General features: G+C 37.2%; 1 protein-coding gene across 8 annotated transcripts in view; it reads left to right on the top strand.

Moving 5' to 3' along the window:
* Positions 1 to 22,678, top strand: part of LOC149576345 (uncharacterized) — a 163,648-nt gene that overhangs the window by 6,370 nt on the left and 134,600 nt on the right. For all 8 annotated transcript variants that reach the window (XM_089816937.1, XM_089816931.1, XM_089816943.1 and 5 more), the window contains exon 2: positions 4,787 to 4,982. In XM_089816937.1, coding sequence (XP_089673063.1) covers positions 4,802 to 4,982 — 181 coding nt within the window. In that variant the 5' untranslated portion in view covers positions 4,787 to 4,801. The remainder of the gene's footprint in view (positions 1 to 4,786; positions 4,983 to 22,678) is intronic.

The raw sequence follows: 22,678 nt of genomic DNA, 5'->3' as shown, positions 1-22,678 counted from the left end.
CATGAGGAATGGCAGAAGAATCTTGAATTCTTCCTATAAGTGGCAGAGCCAGGCAGTGGATTCTGAACACAGAGGGGTTTGGATACATGTCCCAAGGTACCCTGTGCAACTTCATCCCTTTGTTACCAGGTGACAGAAAATAGGGTGGCAAGAAAGATGGAGGCCATGAGTATGTGGAAGGTCATGTGCTGGTATACCGAGCATTGGGAGCATGTAATCAACTCTGGATTGAGCGAGGAAAATTTTGACTAGTCCATTTTTACACACCAGAATACTGACTAATGGAGAACCCCAGAGGATGGTGGTGAGGAAGATCCGTGAGGTGGAATTGAAGAAATGGATTGAGGAACTGCAGAAGGGAAAGGAGAAGGAATGTGGTGCAAGTGGATGGTCGAGTGGAGCTTCCGGCCAATGGAACCAGTGTAGGGGACAGACGGTGCCACAAAAAGGGAGAGCCAGGACAGTGGTACCAACTGACCTAGGTCCCTCAAACCCTAGGTTGTGAAGTGTGCATATGTGATTTTTATTTCAAGTTTGATGTGTTGAAAGCAAGACATTTCAATTTTGTAACATGGGGAGTCGGGTCACAGTAAATTCTGTTTGGGTAGTTTTTGTACAGACATCTGTTGATGGCCAAAAGCATGTAATGGGGAAATTTGCTATGATAGTTGCAGGTCTGGGATATGGGGTGTTTGCAGCTTTTTGAGACAAAAAACAGACTTCTGAAGTTTTTGAATATCATGTAAAACTTTAATTATTCTAAATAAAATAAACTATTCACCGACCAAAAAAACTGTTATAATGGGCGATTTTGGTCAAGAGATAGAATGTTTGAGTTTATACTTGAAAAAGGAGAAACTTCATTCTAAATGTAATAATGAGCTCATAAAAAGGTAATAATCATGTCGGGCATTCACTTCTTTGGTCTCTGTGTTACCTTCAATAGTTCCATTGGTGACTTTTCGTTTGTGATGATCTTTTTTGTTCTCTAAACTCTCTTAGGAAAACCTGTAGCTTTTAATGAGTTTGCATATGGAACTTTGCCAAGGTTTATTTTTTTTCATTTGATTGGGGTGATCCCTTCTACCAAAGTTTATTCGTTTTTCTGAATTTTGTATACTGGAACATTTAGTATTGAGAGCTTCATGCAAAGTTTCCCTATTCTTAGAACATTCTTTGTTAACTGCGCTTCAAGAATATGATGGTTGTCGATGGCTCGAGGCCTTGAGTTGTAGGCAAGCAATCTAGTTATTTGTTTATACTAGTTAGTTGAACCTTAATAATATTTTTTTCAGATTCTTATTGTGCTGAATATATTTTCTTATTTGTTGCGAAATGTCAGCAAGGACACCATTTTCCTTGCAGGAGGTTTTCTATCAGCACACCAAGCTAACATTCATCATAAATATTCACCTATTTGTCTACATCATGTCGAATACCTGTCCAGTGTAAATATTGGTTTTCCTTCTGTGAGTTGCAAGCTAGTCATTATAATTTGAGAGTGATATAGAATCTCTGCAAAGTGAAGTAAAGGATCAATTATTTGCAAAACTGGGACTGCATGTGCTACAAAACACTGTGCACGAGTAGAATAGAAGTCCACCACAAAAGTATGCCATTTGACAAGGTTTGGTTTGTGGGTTTAGGTAAAGTGCCGGTCAAATTCTAGTCGAGAAGAATGTGACCAAATGTGAAGTATCTCAGATGCTTGATAGACTCCATGTCAAGAGGACTCTTCTTTATCCTTTCTTCCAACCAAAGGGTTCCAGGTTGATGACATGGGGTTCGCTGATGTTTTACATTTTTCCTGGTTGGTTTTGTTGTTGGAGCTTGGCAAGTAATAAAACCACTAAATTTTTCCTGGTTCACTGTGTTGTTGGAGTTAAATGTATAATGAAAGTACACTTGTTCTAGGTAAAGAATTCCTGTGGTATATGCTTATAGCATGGTCTACCCACTTTTCATCTACTTTATTTGGTTTTTTTTATATAACATTTTGATAGTTTTGGAAATTGAATAATGTTGAAATGGCAACTGGAAAAGAAAAAATGGGATGCAATTTAAATTGCAGATTATTCTGACAGTGAGATTATGTTTTCTATCATTAAAATTGAATAAAAATGAAGATGAAAGTTGCTGCTTATTTACCACTTGGACAGATCATTTTATATATTGTTGCAATTGAATGCTTTAAATAGCAAACCAACCATCTACGAGACTTGAGCTTTGAGTAGCTAGGTCATAGTCATCTCTTACACAATGCTAGAATCTAAAGCTTCTCTTTATGAAATCAACTTTGAAGGTGTTTGTTCATTAACTCTTTAATTTTTCTGTGTTAATAAGGCTTGTCTTTTAATTTGTAGTTATATGACTAGATAATGAGTTTGGTATTTTGTTTGATCTCCTTCTATTCTTTATGTAGCGCAGTAAAGTAAATGCTCTGCTATATATATTTTATTTCCCTTCTGCCAACGTGTTTATTAATATTAGCAGATTTTGTAGTCAGGCCTACACTTTATAATTCGTAATTTATATTAAAATTAAGGAATGCCTTATAAATATTGATTCAATTAGCAAAGCTAGATAGATTAACATGTTTTGCATTAGTTAAATAACATTTCTTGAATTCCAGTACTACATGCAAATATATTGTCTTCTTAAATGGTTAGAATTGCTGCAGAATGAAATCTTTTTTTGTAACTGTATATTGATTTAAGTCCTAGAGCTCATCAAACTTGATTAATTTCTTTTCAAGCATATTAACTAGTTTTAGATACTTTGAAGTACTTGAGTGAGTAAAGCACTATGCACGAGCAGTTGAGGAAAAGCACCATTTTCCTTATTATTGTTTATTTGGACTTGCCTATTATTGTTTCATAATTTATATAAAATTTTAGGATTGCCTTATCAATATTCATTCAATTAGCGAAACTGGATAGATTAACATGTTCTGCATTAGTTAAATAACACTTTCTGTATTCCAGTATTACATGCAAATATATTCTCTTCTTAAATAGTTAATACTGCTGCAGGATGAGTTCTTTTTTTGTAAGTATAGTAGTTATATGACTAGATAATGAGTTTGGTATTTTGTTTGATCTCCTTCTATTCTTTATGTAGTGCAGTAAAGTAAATGCTCTGCTATATATATTTTATTTCCCTTTTGCCAACGTGTTTATTAATATTAGCAGATTTTGTAGTCAGGCCTACACTTTCTAATTCATAATTTATATTAAAATTAAGGAATGCCTTATAAATATTGATTCAATTAGCAAAGCTAATAGATTAACATGTTTTGCATTAGTTAAATAACATTTCTTGAATTCCAGTACTACATGCAAATATATTGTCTTCTTAAATAGTTAGAATTGCTGCAGGATGAGATCTTTTTTTGTAACTGTATATTGATTTAAGCCCTAGATCTCATCAAACTTGATTAATTTCTTTTCAAGCATATTAACTACTTTGAAGTACTTGAGTGAGTAAAGCACTATGCACATGAGCAGTTAAGGAAAAGCACCATTTTCCTTGTTATTGTTTATTTGGACTTGCCTATTATTGTTTCATAATTTATATAAAATTTTAGGATTGCCTTATCAATATTCATTCAATTAGCGAAACTAGATAGATTAACATGTTCTGCATTAGTTAAATAACACTTTCTGTATTCCAGTATTACATGCAAATATATTCTCTTCTTAAATAGTTAATACTGCTGCAGGATTAGTTCTTTTTTTGTAAGTATATATTGAGTTAATCCCTAAAGCTTATCCAACTCGATAAATATTTTATCGAGCATATTAACTGGTTTTAGATACTTTTAAGTACTTGAGTGAGTAAACTGCTATGCACATGAGCTGTTGAAGAAAAGCAATATCTTCCTTTTTATTGTTTATTAGGGCTTGCCTATTATTATTTCATAATTTATATAAAATTTAGGATTGCCATATCAATATTTATTCAATTAGCAAAATTAGATAGATTACCATGTTCTGTATTTGTTAAATATCACTGTTAGTATTCCAGTATTACACGCAAATACATTGTTGTCTTAAATAGTTAATACTGCCGCAGGATGAGATCTTTTTGCAGGTGTACATTGAGTTAAGCTCTAGAGCTCATCCAACTTGATTAATTTTTTATCAAGCATAGTAACTAGTTTTAGATACTTTCAAGTACTTGAGTGAGTAAAGTACTGTGCACAAGAGCAGTTGAGAAAAAAGCAATATTTTTCATTTTATTGTTTATTAGGACTTGCCTATTATTATTTTATACAGCATCTCATCAACTATGAACTGTTCATTAGATATTTTCTTGAGGGTCTTCTTCTTAATAAGATAGCAAGCAAGGATTGCTTTTCATGCATGTTTGATTTTTCTTGAAGCTCTTCTTTTTAATAATATTTGTTAGTGTTTATGATCATGAATTTGAAATAAATTAGAACCTGGACGAAATCTTGGAAATAGTCCATCAACAGTGAGTGTGTGTGTGTAAGTGATTATATAGTTAACGAAGGACTTAAGTATCACATCTTCTACCTTTAAGTTTATATATAGTGATTGTTTTCTCATTGAGACTTAGAGTGCATATTTTCTTCTAATGATCAATTGGAAATTTGGTTTTGCTATCTGTTTCTTTATTTATAGGGTGTTCAATTTTTTATGTGAGTTGGAGTTGTTGAAGCTTATATGGAGGATGCATGTAAACAATTTAGATTTCTTATCTATTTTGATAGAGATTTTTGGTTTGAAGAGGAGAGTACAACTTATGTAGGTTTAATTTTCAGGTTGAAGGGGATGGAATGATAGTGCCAGCCACAAATATTGAGGTCACAAAGTTGGAATATTTCTTGGAGGAAGACCAGGATAAACATATTGCGAATAATGCTGGGGAACACTCTTCTTTGACTTATCTGACCAAGTTTTCAGCTATGGAAGATCTGCCAAGTAGTGACAGTGATCATGAAGGAGAATATGTTACAGGTGATTTCATAAGTGGTATACCAATGCTCTAGTTATAACGAATTTGCATTTTCAATCTATTGGTGTTCTATTTAAGTTGTATGTGCATGAATCTTAGTTAAGATGACATGATATGTTGAAATGTTTTATATAACTTTTAAAAATTAGCCACTATTTTTTTTTTGTATTAAAAGAGTTTAAACAATATAGAGTTCAACATTTAAGTACCGCACCAACCCTCACAGAACAGAATTGAGGAAGAACCAGACTAAATTTTTTTACATCATTTGCCTTTTAAAACATATCAGCTACAGCCCTCAAAAGCAAAGAAACCAACCCAAAAAAACAGTTTACACTTTATGCTTCCCCTATTAGGATAAATCGCCCTGATTCATGACTGCACCCACTCGTGAGTTCAGCACCCATCCAGTAGACTGATAGCTGCATTGAACATTTTTTGTTTGAGAGTCATCCAAATGACACTTATTCAACAGATTGCTCAATTATTCTACCCCTTCCTTAGTGAGGAGGGTTTGAAATTTCTTTATGTACTGTGCGGCTTTGACTTCATCTTGGAATACTTGGATTACACCATCATGCATCAGCTTCATAAATCTGGATCTTGGAATTTTAAAATCTCCTTGTTCCTGTCTTTCCAAAGAATCCATAGCACTTCACCAGTTAGAGCATACCAAAACTTGTTAACAAAGGTATCAAAAGACTCAACGTACCCAGCAAGGATTTCACACCAAGAAAAACCAACATTACAATTCCAAACAACAGGAAGGCCAAAGAAAATAGACCAAATCTTCTTGGCATACAAACATTCAAAATAAACATGCTCAAAGCTTTCAGGTTTACTACAGAGACTACAAATGACTGGATTAACATTAATGGCAGACAACACAGGCCCAATAGCAAGTTTTTTTAACAGTAACAACCATCTAAAATTAATGACTTTAGGCTCACAGGGTCCTTTCCAAAAATACTCAAAAAAGAATTGCGAGTTAGAGAAAGGGCATTCAAACCCCCAACAAGTAGTAACCTGTAGTAGCACAGAGTTATCAGTCTTAAGCATAGCATATATCTGTTTAGTGGAAGATTTATCAATACTACTACCATCAATCCATTTTGCATTTTTTAGAAATGTTTCACTGTTCATCATAATAGCCATCCTCTCCTTGCCAATCACTTTAGTTAGCAGAATATATGTCTTCTTTTGAGCTCTAGGGATCTCAAATTTCTTGGAGATCTCATCCCATGGCCTAAGCTTCTTATTAACCAAATGATCACCAATCAATGATATGCCTTTCTCATTCCACTTCTTAGCAGAACAACATTGAGTAAGTGCAATAGGTTTATTATTCAAGTACAACCCCCACCAAATAGACCTGTCAATAACCACATATCTAGGAGGTCCCCCTGCAGCATTCCTATAGGAGATGAGCTCCCGCACTTGAGTCCAAGCAAACCAAAGAGAGCTAAACACCGTCGAACCAAAGATCTTCATCTTAAAGTCACCCAAGATGATATCCAATAACAAAATTTTGCTCCACTACTTACTTTTCCTAATCACCGATTGTTCAATGTTGTTTCTCAACAAAATTTTTCAGGGCTCATTTCCCCACAAAGCTTTGTAAATCCATTTAGCAGCCAGAGCAATCCCTTGGGCTCTAATATCTTTTAAACCAAGCCCTCCAAGGTGTTTGGGAAGGCAGCACCATTCCCATTTAACACAATACCTTTTCTTTGAGCCCAGCCCATTCGACCACAAGAAATCACGAAGAATTTCTCAAGTAACTTAAACTGATACTTAGCAAACAACCATGTAGAAGCAAGATACAAATGATGAGAAGATATGACTTTCTTCACAATCTGCACTCTCCCAGCCAAGGAGAGGGACTGCGTTTGCCACCTAGTATGCTTGCTGTTCATTATACTAAAAAACCAGTCCCACATATCAGAAAAGGAAGGCTCCGAGGAAAACAGGATACCCAGATATCTGATAATAGCCTTAGGTCCATTCCACCTCCACCCCATTTCACTTAACCATCTAGGAGGATCCTCAACCCAACCCAAAACAGCAGATTTGTGGGGAGCTACCTCGGCACCAGAAGCAAGGCAAAACAAGTTAAGTCTATCAAGTGCCAAGGAAAATTTGACCTCAGAAAGTGCCAAAAAGAGGGCAGTGTCATCAGCAAACTGTGCATTGATCAATTCTTCAGAATCAGGAAGAGTAATGCCTTTCACAGGTGGCCCCAAAGAAGAATCCCTAAGAATATAAAAGAGAGCATCAGCTGCAATCACAAAAGAGAAGGTGCAATAGGGCATCCCTGCCTAATAGATCTCTGTAGGACAATAGGTCCGATAGTACACCATTAACATCAATGACTGTAGAAGAATCCTGAAACAAAATCTTTATCCACTTACAGAAGTATGGGGAAATCCAAAAGCTTCTAACATTCCACAGATGAAAGACCATTCTACTCTGTCTTAAGCTTTCTCAAAGTCTAAGAGGATCATAGCAACATTATGACCACCAGCTTTAGCCCAGTTCATTGCCTCCCAACTAGTGACAAGGTCCTCCAATATGTATCTACCTTTTATGAATCTAGTTTGTGTAACGGACACAATATTCTTTGTGACATCCGAAATCCTTCTAGCAAGAGCCTTCACAGTAATTTTATATGAAAGGTTAAGAATTGTGATAGGCCTCCAGTTTTTAACAAGAGTTCTATCCCCAGCTTTCGGAAGTAGCTTGATAACCCCTTTGTTGACACTGCTACCGAGAGAACCAACTTCAAAAGCATCACTATAAAATCTCAACAATTCCTCACCAATCCAATCCAAGTTCTCTTTATAAAATTCAAATGGGAGCCCATCCAAACCTGGAGATTTATCATTGGCCATATCTTTGGTGGCCTCTTGAATTTCTTGTAGAGAAATACATCTATTAAGTTTCTCCCACTCCAACTTAGAGACTTTCTTGGGAATCATTTTCAAGCACTTCTTCAGAGCTTCCTCTTGGCTTGGCCCAACTTTTGAAGTAAATAACTCAGAGTAGGAACTAAAAAAGGCATTACAAATCACACTGGGATCCTTTGATCTTTTACTGTCAATTTGGATTTCATTAATACTTTCTGCCTTATGCTTGGCCCTAATAATATTGAAAAAATATTTCGAACCAGCATCTCCATCCTTAATCCAGTTCATTTTAGCCCTAATCCTCTGACCTTGTATCTTATACCTTTGCACAATTCTCAGTTGATGTTTCGTGGCATTCAATTTTTTAAGGAGATCGGGGGTTTCCTGATCCTTCTGCAAAGAATATTCAAAGTTTTTCAATTCCATTTGAAGCATGGTCTCCTCCTTACTTCTATCTTTTGCCATTTTCTTTCCAATAATTTGGAACAATTTTCTCCAATTCTCCACTAGCTGGTTCCATTGCTTAACTGGTCTTAAGGACTGATTACACATCTTAGATAAACCAGTCATCATTCTGATAGCATTATTATTATCAGTATCCTTAAGAAGAGAAGTATTCAACTTAAACAATTTACTTCTTGGCCTATCATTACTGATATTCCTGCGCTGCTTAACGTGGATCTTAACATATATTGGACAATAATCTGATATAGAAGCAGGTGAGACTATAACTGGAGAATGACCTTCCTCGCTATGACATGAAAAAAGAAGAGCTTTCAAAATACACTCTATCCAATCTGCAGTATACCCTATTGCAGCCTTCTTGATTATTGTTCCACGTAAACCAGATATCTCTGTAGTAATCCTTTCCATTTTCAATGGGATCCATCAAATTGAAATACCTTTTGAATTTCAACCAAAATTACTGCTCATTACCTTTCTAGGAATGTTTCAAACCCCCTTGCTTGTCACATTTATGCTCTACCATATTAAAATCACCAGTAAATATCCAGTTAGCTTTAGGTAGAATAGAGGAGCAGCATTCCCAGAACTTGGCTCTCTCCCTATAGTCATTGAAAGCATATACATTACATATACCAATGATTTCATCCCCACAATTAAATGTAACCCATATCACCCTCTAACAAGGTGAACAACCATGCTGCAAAATAGCCTCGACCCACTTAGGACCAACTAAGATAGTGACACCACCTTTACCCTTATCATGCTCAGAGTGGAAGCTTGTGGCTTTATCCCACAGAAATTTGGTCATACATGATGCCTGAAAGCCAACAACTTTGATTTCTTGGAGACGTACAATATCCTTTTCAAGGATTTTATTGCACCACTTTCTAACCAAATGTTTTCTATCAACCATTTCTAAGCCCCTTACATTCTAGCTATGGAGTTTAATCTTTATAAAATTCTTATTTAGAGGGAGGCCCCTGTGCCTTATACAATCTATTAAAACAATTCGGGATGGCATTTTTACTACCATCACTTGCAGAGCCCACCCTTTTTTCATAAGTTATCCTCTTCTTCCTCACAACTTCCGTGAATTACCCCCTCGAATCCTCATTCAAGTCTCCTGGGATCACAAGTGTGGCCGCACTACCTCCTCTAGGAATGCCAACAGACTTTTTATGTGTACAGGCCTTTTCATTAATAGATTTAATAGCCAATTGCTGAGCGTTTAAACGAGAAGGGATCTTGCTTGGCACATCCTTATTATCACCATTAGAAGAAGCCAAAGCAAGGGCCATGGGATGACTCTCGTAGGAGGGTTGAGGGTCTTTGCAAGCCGGAATAACAACAAAATCATTGTCATACAATGGATTATCCAAAGAAATAAACCCATCACCATCGGCTTTCTCAGATTCATCCACATTTTCTGGAGGAAGCTTTTGCATAGGGTTGGGGTTAGACTTAACATTATTATCAAGAACATCCCGAGAATCACCTCCCAAATTGTCGGGAAAAACCTTATCACTAGCACTATTCACAGGAGCAGCATTGTTACCATTATTACTGTCAACCTTAACCTTATCAAAATGCATTTTCAAGGCTGGACAATTCTTTTTTAAATGCCCATTAATTTTACAAATAAAACAAGCATGCAAATTGCCAAGCAACGAGATTTCCCATGAAAACTTTTCACCTTCCAAGTCAAGAGAAATAATATCTAGGAAAACAATGTCAGGAGAAAGAGCAACAAGAATATGGGCATATAAATGTGGCAAAGTTACCCTAGGTTCCTCAATCTGCAGCACATTACCTAGTGGTTTCAAGATATGAAATTCAACTTGCAGATTTTTAATTTCCACCCAATTCGGTGTGGACCTTTCTAAAACACTATCAAAATTGCCTTTCAGAGCCCAAGCGAAAGCCCTAAATAAAGAATGACCCACATTCCAAAATTCTTTCGCAAGAATTCTTTCTTGCATGTTATGGCTTTTAAGAAAAATTACAAAGAACCCTTTTTGAATCACCCTGCAAAAGTTAACATGTAATCCAAATTTTTTACCCTAGACAGAATTTAACCAATCATTCAGAAAATTTCGAGATGGTGGAGTATTAAAATCCAAACAAACAAAAAAGATAGCAACATTTTTAAGCCGAGTTTGCTTTTCTCTAATAGCCTTAACCATATCATCATTAGGAAACAGAGTAATGGTTTTCAAACTGTTAGAAGATGCCCTACCTAGTCTTGCTCTAGTATCACTGCCTTCTTCAGCGTCGGGCCCTCGTCCACTTCCATCGACTGTGGACCTTCTGCCTCCATTAAAAGCCTCAAAACAAGGCACTTTATCAAATTTACCTTCAAACTGATCAGTGAGAACCGCCTTTATGAAGGCTTCTCAGCAATCTTACCATTCTTCGTAGAGCCATCAAAAGCCTTTGCAGAGCATTCCTCGTCATGATTTCCCAACACCTTAGGGCTATCATTAACCAATAAGCCAACATCTTCCTGCATAATATCATTAACAATACTAGAATCTCCCTTCAGCGTATCTCCAAGGCCAACATTAACATCTTTCATCACCTCTGGCTCACATGCGTGAGCCATCGAGGGAGCCGAACAGCCCAAACCCTAACTGGCAACACAAAGAGAGAAAAAAGAAAAAAGGACCAAGTAGCAATGAAAAAAGACACAAAACACCACGCAAACCCAAGGAAAATACCACCGCATACACATGCCAGGGCACAAATTCAAAAAGCAAACGGACACAGCGCCAACGAAGTAGTTTGCAAAAAAAACGCACAAAAGTTGTACGAAGTCACAGACCACCGCCTGCGTAGATCTCCGTAACTTCAGACCAAAATTAGCCACTATTGCATTTGATGTGTATGTAAATTTTGTAAAGGATGTCATGGAAGTTCTCTACTTGTGACTATATTATGTGAATTGTTCTAAAATTTCCAGTCCTTGCTTTCATGTGTACCTAACTATAAGATCTTTCTATGGATGGTTAAATGGAATTGATTCCACTTGTTGAAATACAAGTTTTTTGTGTTAAATATCACCTAGTTTTGCTATGTAAAATGGAAGTACTATTAAAATGGATTGGGTAATTGAAATATCAAGTATGGGCTTGGATGTTATTATAATAGTTATAGATTTGGACTCAACAAGCTGATTTTTGACTTGGATTAGAACTCGGCGCCCAGACTTGGCAAATTGAAAAAACCCAAGAAATTCAATTTTTTAAAAGGATTTATAACTTGTTTTATGCATCCTTTACTAAATTAAACTTAAAGAAATTAAACTTAAAGACAGAATAACAAGGTTGCACGGGGATGGGGGTACTTGGAGTACTTAGGGTATGGGTACGGGTACAGGTACATGTACGATTTTTTATCATAATAGGGGACAGGGTACTTGGGTATGTCAAACTTTATTTTTAATTATACTTTTGTATTTATAGAAAATCTGAAATTGTGAGTCATGACAATAGTTTTTCAAAACAAGAACAGTGATCAAGTTTGCAAATGTAATGTATTGTTTTCAGTTTCAGATTTGTTATATGTTTGTAATAATAATATATGATAAATGTTTAGATGCATAACAGAGAAGGCATACTTTAAACATGAGCAAGAATATCATAAATCATATGACAATGCAATATTGCAAATGATAAACCTCTGGCTTGAACAGTGATAAACTTTTATTGTTAATCAGTATTGGATAAAAGTTTCAAACTGATTAGGTATTGAATTAAGCTTGATAAACATCAAGCTGATACGCAAACAAAAAGCTGGAAAAAAATTCAGAAATCTTAATCAAGGTCCTTAGCTATGATGCTCTCCACCGAGTACCCGGAACTTGGGATACGTGTACCTGGTACTTGGGTATATGGGTATGAGTACCAGGAGTGTGGGTACAAGTACCCATGCAACCTTGCAGAATAATCCTTTCAAATTGAAGCCACTTTAAACACATACACAAATTTATATTGACCACATAAGTATAAATGTAAATTTTAGGCTTTAGTTGAAGGAAATAAGTTAAGCTAAATAAACACATTAGAAATATAAATACTGTCAAATGTCTAAAATTCAGGACAAGTGATAGGAAGGGGACATCGCACCAACAAATTATAATTAAATTATTAATCATGTAGTGCAAGTCAGTATAGAATTCAACCTTTGAACTGCGTCAATTTCTTTTATCTTATGTGGAATAAACAAATCACTTTTGCCTTTTCCTATATTTTCGAGATTTTTGATTTCCCATCTATTTTTTCATGATTGCTCTTTCCCCCCTATTTTGTGAGGATTGCTTTTTCCTTTAATATTTCCCCACATCACTTATAATTATTCTCCTTTTAACTTATGTCCCTAAACAGTTTATGTTTCTATTGTGTAATTCAAAAAATTCCCACTTAACTGAAGTCTCACATTAATAAAGTTAAATATTTATATTGAACTTTATAAACCAGCTTTATTAATGAATTAATAAATCATATCAATGATAATAATATCTTCTATTGATATTAAACATTTACCATAAACATGACATTGTCATTGAAGGTCCTGATCATGCTTGATTGACTTGCTATACACAGTATGTCCAAAACTGTGTCCAAACACCTCAGAAGGATCCACAATTGAAACTGCCTAGGCCAAATGGCCTCAAAGTCCCTTAAGTGTCCTAATTAGCCTACGAGATCATGAAGAAATAGGGTAATGACAATATCCTGCTACTAATGCTCGAAAGGGGACATTACATCTTTAGAAGCTTGCTCCAATGCTCCATATTATCCTGAACACTCTCTAACATTTAGGCTTTTGACTCTATCCCAAAACCTTTTTTTCCTTCATCAAAAGTATTCCTTGAGTTGTACCACATAACATGAAGCTTATTGAATCCTTTTATGGATCAAGTAGTCCTAAACTCTAACTGTTGGCTTAAGCCCCTGTTGATGTATTGTAGCTTCAGTCGCATAAAAATAAAATATGACTTCTTACAACTCAAAATTATTTGTAGATATATAAGTATCTATATTATGATACTCTATATATTAAACTTTAAATAGTGAAGAAATTAATATGATATTATAATTTAGACATTTTATATAAATACACACACACATATACACATATAATTAACTCAAATTTGTTTGTAGATATATAAGTATCTATATTATGATACTCTATATATTAAACTTTAAATAGTGAAAAAAATTAATATGATATTATATTTTAGAGATTTTATATAAATGCGCACACACACATATACACATATGATTAATCATATTAATTTAATTAAATTAAAACATATTATATTATGTTATCGTGCCTGTTGTAAAGTAATCCTTTCAAGCGGCTGTGGAAATCGATGGGAGTCTGAAATGGCGGGAGGTCTGTTTTATGATTGGGCTGGAGACTGTCCATGTGGATGCGACTCCACATGAAGTGGGGTCATGTCCCCCAGTGGACACATACTCACCCTTCTGTATAAATACCGTGAGATCGGTATGTATTGAGATCAGCAAACACATATCATTAATGAGTCTTCTGTCTCATACATCGTTGGTTGAATACAGATTTGGTTGGTGATAATATAATCTGCTTTCACAGCAGAAATTTATACACAAAGTTTGGTGTAAACGTTATTAACATTCACTGCAGAAAAACAGAGTCTTTACGAGAATAATATATATACAAAATTCTGATAAATATCATCAACAACTTGTTAAAATAGATAAGTTTTCATTATATGAAATCTGATCAAAATTTCAACATGATATCAGAGCAGGTTTCAGAAAAGATCAAATCAGATTTCTATATTGACAAGTACCATAAATACTTTTTTTGGGAAAATATTCTACCTACCAAGATGGTAAATGACATTAGACTTGAAGATAGGCTTGAAGGTGCTTCAAACTTCGAAGCGTAGAAATTACGGATGATGCTAACACTAAAAGAGAACGAGTTAAAGGCAATTGGGAAAATGCTCCTAAATCTGATGAGAATGACAAAAAGAGTCAATGGGAAAAAGATAGCACCAGAGCAATGAAATTATTGGTAGATGGAGTGAGAGATCAGATATTACCTATTATCATAAAGTTAAGACTCAACATATGCTATGTTCAAAGCCCTAGAAGACATGTCCGAGATGAACAACACTAGCAAACTTCTTGCTATTAAAAATCAACTCTCTTATATAAAATTGAATCAGGGAGAGACTATCACCCCATAATTTATGAGGATAACAAAATTAAGAAACTAAGTCTCCACAATTTGTCATACCTATCATCATGTCCCCGTCAAAACAACGTTAAGAGGGTGAATGTGGCCTTCTATGTGTCATTACCGGAGGCCATCTAATGGACTGGGCTGATGGTAAAAAGGACAAACCAAGTATTGCTGAAGCGATGAATAAGCCAAGGGAACCGTTTTTTTGTCTTATCTGGACACTTCAGCACTTGGATGTCGAGGTGAATGAACAAGCAGCCGTGTCCTACTCTGAGCCATGTGTTGATCATTGGCGGAGATTCTTTGGTGTTATTGGGGTAGCGGTTACACTCAAGGAAGGGAAGCCGACGCGGGACGTGAAGAGTTAAGAGCACATCAAAGAGGTAATAAGGTAGGGTATGCTTTTGGGAACAGGATTGGTAATGTGGCTTTGGTATTGTATGAGCAAGGGCTTGTGGGACAATAACCTCACAGTTTAACAACCTTGATGCCATATTGCATTGTAGCTTAGGCAAGTGCACAGGATGTTGAGCGAGATTGAGTTATAGTAGACATTTCCTAGCGGGTTGTAGGAATGACCCGCATCTTCTGACATTGGACAAGCAGAGATGCCGATGCTTTAGACATAGCGGAGTGTGTTGGTAGTGTGCTCGAGTGAATAAGGCACAGTGGTAAAGCAAGCACGGATATCGTGAGGCTCCAACGATGAGGGACGAGTTGAAAAATATGCCTGGATGTTGCCTAGTTTTGAAGACGCTATTGGATGGAATAGGGAGGAATGAGTTGAGTTGGCGGAGTTAGCAATGACGTGCAGTGCCAAGAGTTTGCCTCTCAACATCGTGTGTCTCTTGGATGACTAGAACGAAGACCATTGTTAGGTTTTTCTCCCTCGACTATCTCTATTTGCAGACAATGTGCTTAAAAGTATCATTGAGTTATGATATTGTTTCTATAAAAGCTGAAACAAGTCTTTGGAATTAGAGTGAAAAAACTGTTATTTGGTCTATATGTCCTTGTTGCTATTGGCAGTATAGCTCATATAACTCTATATATATACATTTTCTCTTTATGTACCTGTTGCATTCCCTAATTGTAGAAAAATCATTAAACAAACCCCAGATTTTCAGAACCACATAGATGGCCAGTGATCATCAGTTATAGCTATACAAGAATAATTTGATCATCAGTTATAGCCATACAAGAATAATTTGTAGTCAACTTGGGTGGGGGTATTACAGTGGTATTGGAGCCTTAAGATTCTCCAGCTCGTGGAGTTCGCTGTGACTGATTGCAACAATGTTGTTGTAGGATGAATAGGGCCAATTACAATCTACGAAATACACTGGCATGACAGGTTAGGAGCCAAAGTGACCAAGGGTCTGAGAGTGAAACTTCATTGCAGGTGGAAATATAACCTAGTTATACAGATTCTGAGGCAGTGATATTCGAGAATATGGGTGAAAGCAATGCAGAGGACAATGAGGCATGCATTTTCAGACAGTTGATAGAAACCATCAACCAAGGGAATGTGTTGGTTGAACAAAGAGTGTAGTGGCAAGAACAACGAATGGAATTCATGATGCAAATGATGGCAAGACAAATGGGGTTGAATTTTGAACATAAATGACAATAATGCAACAAATAACATCTGGGCTAATGGTGCAGCAAATGAGAATGGGGGAGTCAATGGAGGACAAAATATGGGTAACAATGGTGGGGTTAATGCAGTGAACAATATAGACTAAATAGAGAAATATAGGTGGCTGATAATTTTGATAGAGTGCCTAGACCAGCAAGGACTACTTGCTCGAGACCAAGCATCCCAAATTTTCCTCCTAGAGTTCAAGTCCAGCAAGGGCAAGAGTTGCAATTACAGGATGTACAAGGCCAATTGATGAGAGAAAGGGCGACAGAAGGAGACGAGTTTCAAGCAGTCATTACTCTATGTGATTACATGGACTTGAGGATGAGACACATGCCAAGGGTCGGCAACAGAGGCCAGCATATTGAGTTGCTCAGAAATATTAACAAATTTTCCCTCTCATCTTATGACAAAACGGGTAAGATGACCACAACGACTTGGGTTTAAAAGCTAGATATGTATTTTCAGCTGAATCTTATGCCAGAAGAGGATGCCATAAAATTTGCAGCCTTACACCTAGACAGACTTGCACACGAATGGTGGAATTATGGTATGATTACTTGGGGCATAACCAAATTACTTCATACATTGACTTTACGGAAACATTGATTGAAAGGTTTGATAATAGTGATCCTGAGTTGCATTTTAAAGAGTCAGCACAACTAAAACAATGGACAAAAAATTATATAGCTGAATTTCAAAGGCTAGCAGCCCTAGTGACTAATATAACGCCTAATAGGCTCTTAATGCTCTTTATGGAGGGCCTCATAGAGCCATTAAGAGGATGGATTAAAGGACTTAGTCGAACTGCATTGCAACAAACATATAAAAAGTAAAGGGACATGGAGCCAACCACATCTAGAGATAGATTTTATTCTAAGGGTTCCACTTTTAAAAGGGACAAAGATAAGAAGCCCTTCCACAAAGAATAACCTCAAAAAGTTGAAACTAAAAAGCTGAACAACGATCAACTCAATGAACTTAGAAGGAAGAAGTTATGTTTCCATTGTAGGGAACCATGGGATTAGTCCCACAAATGCCCTCTCAAAGCTAAGGCAACCAACATGGAATATTTTTCAGCGGAGGAATCATTATTAGGAGATGCCAGCCATTCAGAAGATGAAAACAACAAAGGAGGTGAGTCTACGAACAACGAGGTGATTGAGGGGAAAGTTATAGCTTGCTTATCAGGTGATGAAAGCTATTACCTTCCGTGTCAGGAGCACTATTTAGGGGCAGCGAGTGATTATGGTGTTAGATACAAGTGCTACACATAATTTTATATCTGAGATACTTGTTGATCGACTGGAGCTCCAGATAGATATGCATAGAGGTTTTAGAGTCATGGTGGCTAGTGGACATCAACTTCTCAATTCTCTGGTAGTGAAGGATATGCCTCTACGCATGGGGGATTATGATATGACAGACGTATTTTATGTGGTTCCCATGAGTGATTATGATTGCATTTTGGGCATGACTTGGATGAAGACCATATATGAGTTCACTTTCAATTTAGACAGGATGGATCTGAAGTTCGAGCATCAGGGTGAGAAGGTGGTGATTAGAGCTCTTATAGATAAGGGGCTTAAGGTGATATCTTTAAGATGTATGGAGAGGTTGATTCAGCATGATCAAGTGCAGTGGTGGCAAGAGTTGTGTTGATGCTAGAGGAGAGTATGTGGCAGAAACATGAGTACCCACTGCAGATTCAGGCTTTACTGACCAAACACTCTAAAGTGTTTGATGATATTCTAGCCTGGAGACCACCAGACAGGGGAATGGAGCATGTGATCAAATTGGAGGAAGGAGCCAAACTAGTTATTTTTACACCTTATAGGCATCCAAAGAGGTACAAGGATGAGATAGAGAAAGCCATTAAGGAGCTTCTAGAGATGGGTCACATCAGGCCAAGAGTCCCTTTGCTTCAGTAGTGGTATTAGTAAAGAAGAAGGATGGGATGTTTAAGATGCGCATTGATTATAGGGAGCTTAATAAGCGCACCATTAAGAACCGATATCTCATACCCAAGATCGATGAGTTGATAGATGAGGTGCATAGAGCATTCTATTTCTCCAAGATCGATTTGAGATCTGGCTACCACCAGAGTAGAGTCTAGGATGAGGATGTGGAGAAGACAACTTTCAGGTGCTATTACAGAAATTTCAAGTTCTTGGTCACGCCTTTTGGATTGACCAATGCACCAACAACTTTCCAGTCATGCATGAACAAAACATGCAAGGACCAATTGAGGAGATCTGTATTGATTTTCTTTGATGGTATACTCATTTGCAATAGGACATGGGAGGAGCACTTGCAACACTTAGATACGGTTTTGAGCATCTTGGAGAGGGAGTCATTATATGCAAAAATGTCGAAGTCCAAGTTTAGCATGACAGAGTTATTATCTCAGACGTATCATTAGCATAGAGCGCATCTGAGTGGATTCGGAGAAGATTCGTGCTATCTCGGATTGGTCTCCACCCAAGAACCTTTCACACCTCCGAGGGTTCATGGGATTGTCTGCTTTTTATTGACGCTTTGTGAAGAGTTATTCATTGGCGACAACTTCCCTCACTGACTTGACTTAGAAGGATGCTTTTAAGTGGACAAATAGGTCTTAGCAATGTTTTGACAGGTTCAAGCAGTTGATGAGCTCATGCTCAGTATTGGCCACTCTTGATCTTACCACACCCTTTGAGTTACATTGTGATGCTTCAGGGGAGAGGGTAGGAGCAGTGTTGATATAGGACAGACACCCGATTGCTTATGAGAGCAGGAAGTTGAGAGGGGCTGAGCAGAGTTATAGTATTTACAACAAGGAATTATCAGCCATCATGCATGCCTTGGCTAAATTTAGATGGTGCTTAGTTGGCAGCAAGTTTACGGTCAAGAGCTATCGTAATAGTTTGAAACATTTCCTTGGGCAGCAGGAGTTGAATGATCGGCAACAAAAGTGGGTCAGCAAGATACAAGCATATGAATTTGATATTGTTTTTGTTAAAGGGAAGAAAAACATAGTTGCTGATGTGTTATCTCGTAGACCACACTTGTGTGTGATTGGGACATTACTGGATGATTGGAGAAAGCTGATTATGGCAGATTAGAGCCGCATGCTTTATAGATGGTACTATCCAACATGAGAGTATACGGTTGTGAATGGATTGATTGTGTATAAGAAGAACATGATATGGTTAGTACCCGACTCTAAGATGAAGCAGAGACTCCTTAGGGCCTTTCATGACCCACCTATGATAGGACACCATGGATACTTAAAGACATACAGGAAGGTGAGGGAGTGGTTTGCTTGGAAAGGACTCAAGATGGATGTTTTGCAGCATGTGAGGGAGTGTGTAGTTTGCCAACAAAATAAACATGAGCACTCTTATCCCAGTGGGTTATTGCAGCCCTTACCCATTTCGAAGCGGAAGTGGGACAGCATATCAATGTATTTCATCATAGGCTTGCCCAGGGTGCAAGGGAGAGATTGCATTTATGTAGTGGTGGATCAGTTGACCAAGTTTTCTCACTTCATAGTGATTCCATCCATGCATACAACAGTTCAGGTGGCTTAAACATTCTTTAGGGAGGTTTTTAGATTACATGGCTTACCACAGACCATTGTTAGTGATCGAGATAGCAGATTCATGAGCTCATTTTGGCAAGAACTCTTCAGATTATGTGGCACTGAACTTACTCCGAGCACGAGTTATCACCCTTAGACGAACGGCTAAACAGAGACAGTGAATAAGTGGCTTGAAGGGTATTTGCGTAATTATGTAGCTGGGCTGCAAAAGAGATGGGTGAAATGGCTACATATTGGTGAATACAGTTATAGCACAACCCACCACATGTCCATACAGATGACACCCGTTATGGCCCTCTACGGGTATGATGCACCAGACTTGGTGGATTTGCTTTTCAATGATAGTAAGATACCTAGATCTAAGAATGGTTACAAGAGACCTAGAATATCATTAGAACACTAAAGGATAACATGTGGAGAGCTCAAAACCAACAAAAATAGTATGCAGATCAGCACAAGGTGGAGCACACTTTCGAGATGGGGGATATAATGTACCTCATGTTTTAGTCGTATAAGCAGTCCTCTTTGAAAAAGAAGGGGTTGAGAAGTTGAAACCTCGTTACTATGGTCTGTTCAGGGTGATCAGATGGGTTGGTGAGATTGCATATGAGCTAGAGTTACCAACTGACAACAAAATACATAATGTGTTCCACGTGTTACACCTTAAGAAGGCTATTGGACAAAATATGACACCTTTGGCGTAGTTACCCCCCACTTGACGAAGAGGGAAAATTGATATTGGTTCCCGAGGCTATTATAGACACGAGAGAAAGGGTGCTATGCAAAAGGACTATTAAGGAGTATCTGATACAATGGGCAAACTTACCTTTTAAAGATGCAACTTGGGAGAGAGGAAACATTGAAGTTACTGGGATCGTGGCCGCTCGAGGACAAGTGAATTTAGGGGGGGTAGACTGTCATGTCCCTGTCAGAACAACTTTAAGAGAGGGTGAACGTAGCTCTTACATATCATTTCTGGAAGCCATCTAATGGACTGGGTAGATGGTAAAAAGGACATATTGAGTGTTGTTGTAGTGATGGATAAGCCAAGGGAACTATTTTTTTGTCTTGGGCACGTTAGCACTTGAATGTCGAGGTGGATGAACAAGTAGCCATGTCCTACTCCGAGCCATGTGTTGGTCATTGGCAGAGATTCTTTGGCGTTACTTGGGTAGTGGTTACACTCAAGGAAGGGAAGCCAATGGGGGACGTGAAGAGTTAAGAGGACATCGCAGAGGCAATACGGTAGGGTATGATTTTGCAAACAAGACTGATAACATGGTTTTGGTATTGTATGAGCAAGGGGCTATGGGACGATAACCTCACAGTCTAACAACCTTGATGCTATATTGGATGGTCTTGTGGTTTGGGTGCGCTCCAGACGTTGAGGAGTTTTGACTGGTATTGCATTGCAGCTTAGGCAAGCGTACAAGAAGCTGAGCGAGATTGAGTTATAGCACACATTCACTATCTCATATCTTCAACTCTTACTACAAAAATCTCGCAACCTTTTCTTCCACATTTCTTGAGTTGCATGGGGGATATCTATATTGATTTAATTTCATGTATAATCCCTTTAATGCTTACAGGTTTGCTTTGGTCATACAAACAATCTACAATTTTAGCAAGACAATCAACCTTGGCCTTATGTTCACTGAGCTAATTAATGCCTATAATAATATCGTAAGACTCAAGAAGTGCTACATACAAATTCAGTTCAATGGAGAAATTTAGAAAATCAACCCAAGCCTCAAATAGGCACTACTCTACCTTAACGCTTGACTGGTTTGCATACTCGACTGTCCATGGTTTTGCCATAAAACTAGATCTCTTTGGAAATCTACTTAATAGTTTAGGCGATATAAAGCATCCAGAAGCTCCAGTGTCAAAAAAAATAGAAATAAGTTTCCCATAGATCTTACCCGAAGTTTCAATTGGGCCTATCTGTTGTTTTGCTTATTGATTGTCAAGTGCTGCATGAATCTTTTGCTGATAAACACGTTGCAGAGGTGGAAGGGGTGGCCGAGGTGACTGATTGGTATTAATCTTAACAGGGCATTTATTAGCATAATGATCTCGTCCACAAGTGAAGCATCTTGAAGGTGGCCCCTTATTTTCACTGCCCCTATTATTCTTATTTATATTGAAATTACTTTTAAAATCCTTAATTCCATTCCCTTTTGTTTCTGGCTTGTTAAATTTATAATCCTTAAAACTGTTTCTTCTAAGATCCAGTATCTGTACTTTTTGAATTCCAGTTTGTTTTTCTTTTATTATCCCAGATGGAATCGTCTCTCTTGATTTTATATTCTTGTTAGACAGCCTTTTCTAGAGCTTCTTCCATGGTTCGAGGAGTGAGAACATCAACTGCCCCTCCTATTCTATTATTCAGTCCCATGATGAATTTCCTCACCTTCAGGTTCCTGTCTTGTTGGTATGGTGGTACATACTTTAGTAGTCGGGTGAATTTATCCCAATACTTATGTACGGTCATATCTCCTTGCTTGAGATTTTGAAATTCTAGCAACTTTTGATCATAGAAGGTTTGCAGTAACCAATGGTTTCTAAAAATGGTTACAAACTTTTTCCAAGTTATCTCAGTGGTTTTGATGTTTAGCTCAATCTTGGTGTTTCCCCACCATGTAGTAGCTTCTCTAGTAAAATGGTATATTCCCCAAACTGCTTTTGAGGTTTTTGAAAAATTCCTTATTTCAAAGCACTGTTCCATTTCGGTTAACTAGGCCTTTGCATCCTCTCCGAATTCAAAACCAGCAAACTTGGGTGGTTTGATCTTCTTAATATCTGCGGATAGGTCACTTTATTTCAAGTTTCTTCTGTTTTTCGTTTTGGGAAGGTGAAGTTTGAGGG

Source organism: Cupressus sempervirens, chromosome 1 (genome assembly GCF_028749045.1).
Source record: "Cupressus sempervirens isolate cs-2001-9-10 chromosome 1, ASM2874904v1, whole genome shotgun sequence".
In the NCBI taxonomy this organism is placed as follows: Eukaryota; Viridiplantae; Streptophyta; class Pinopsida; order Cupressales; family Cupressaceae; genus Cupressus; species Cupressus sempervirens.
This window is presented reverse-complemented; position numbering and strand designations above follow the sequence as displayed.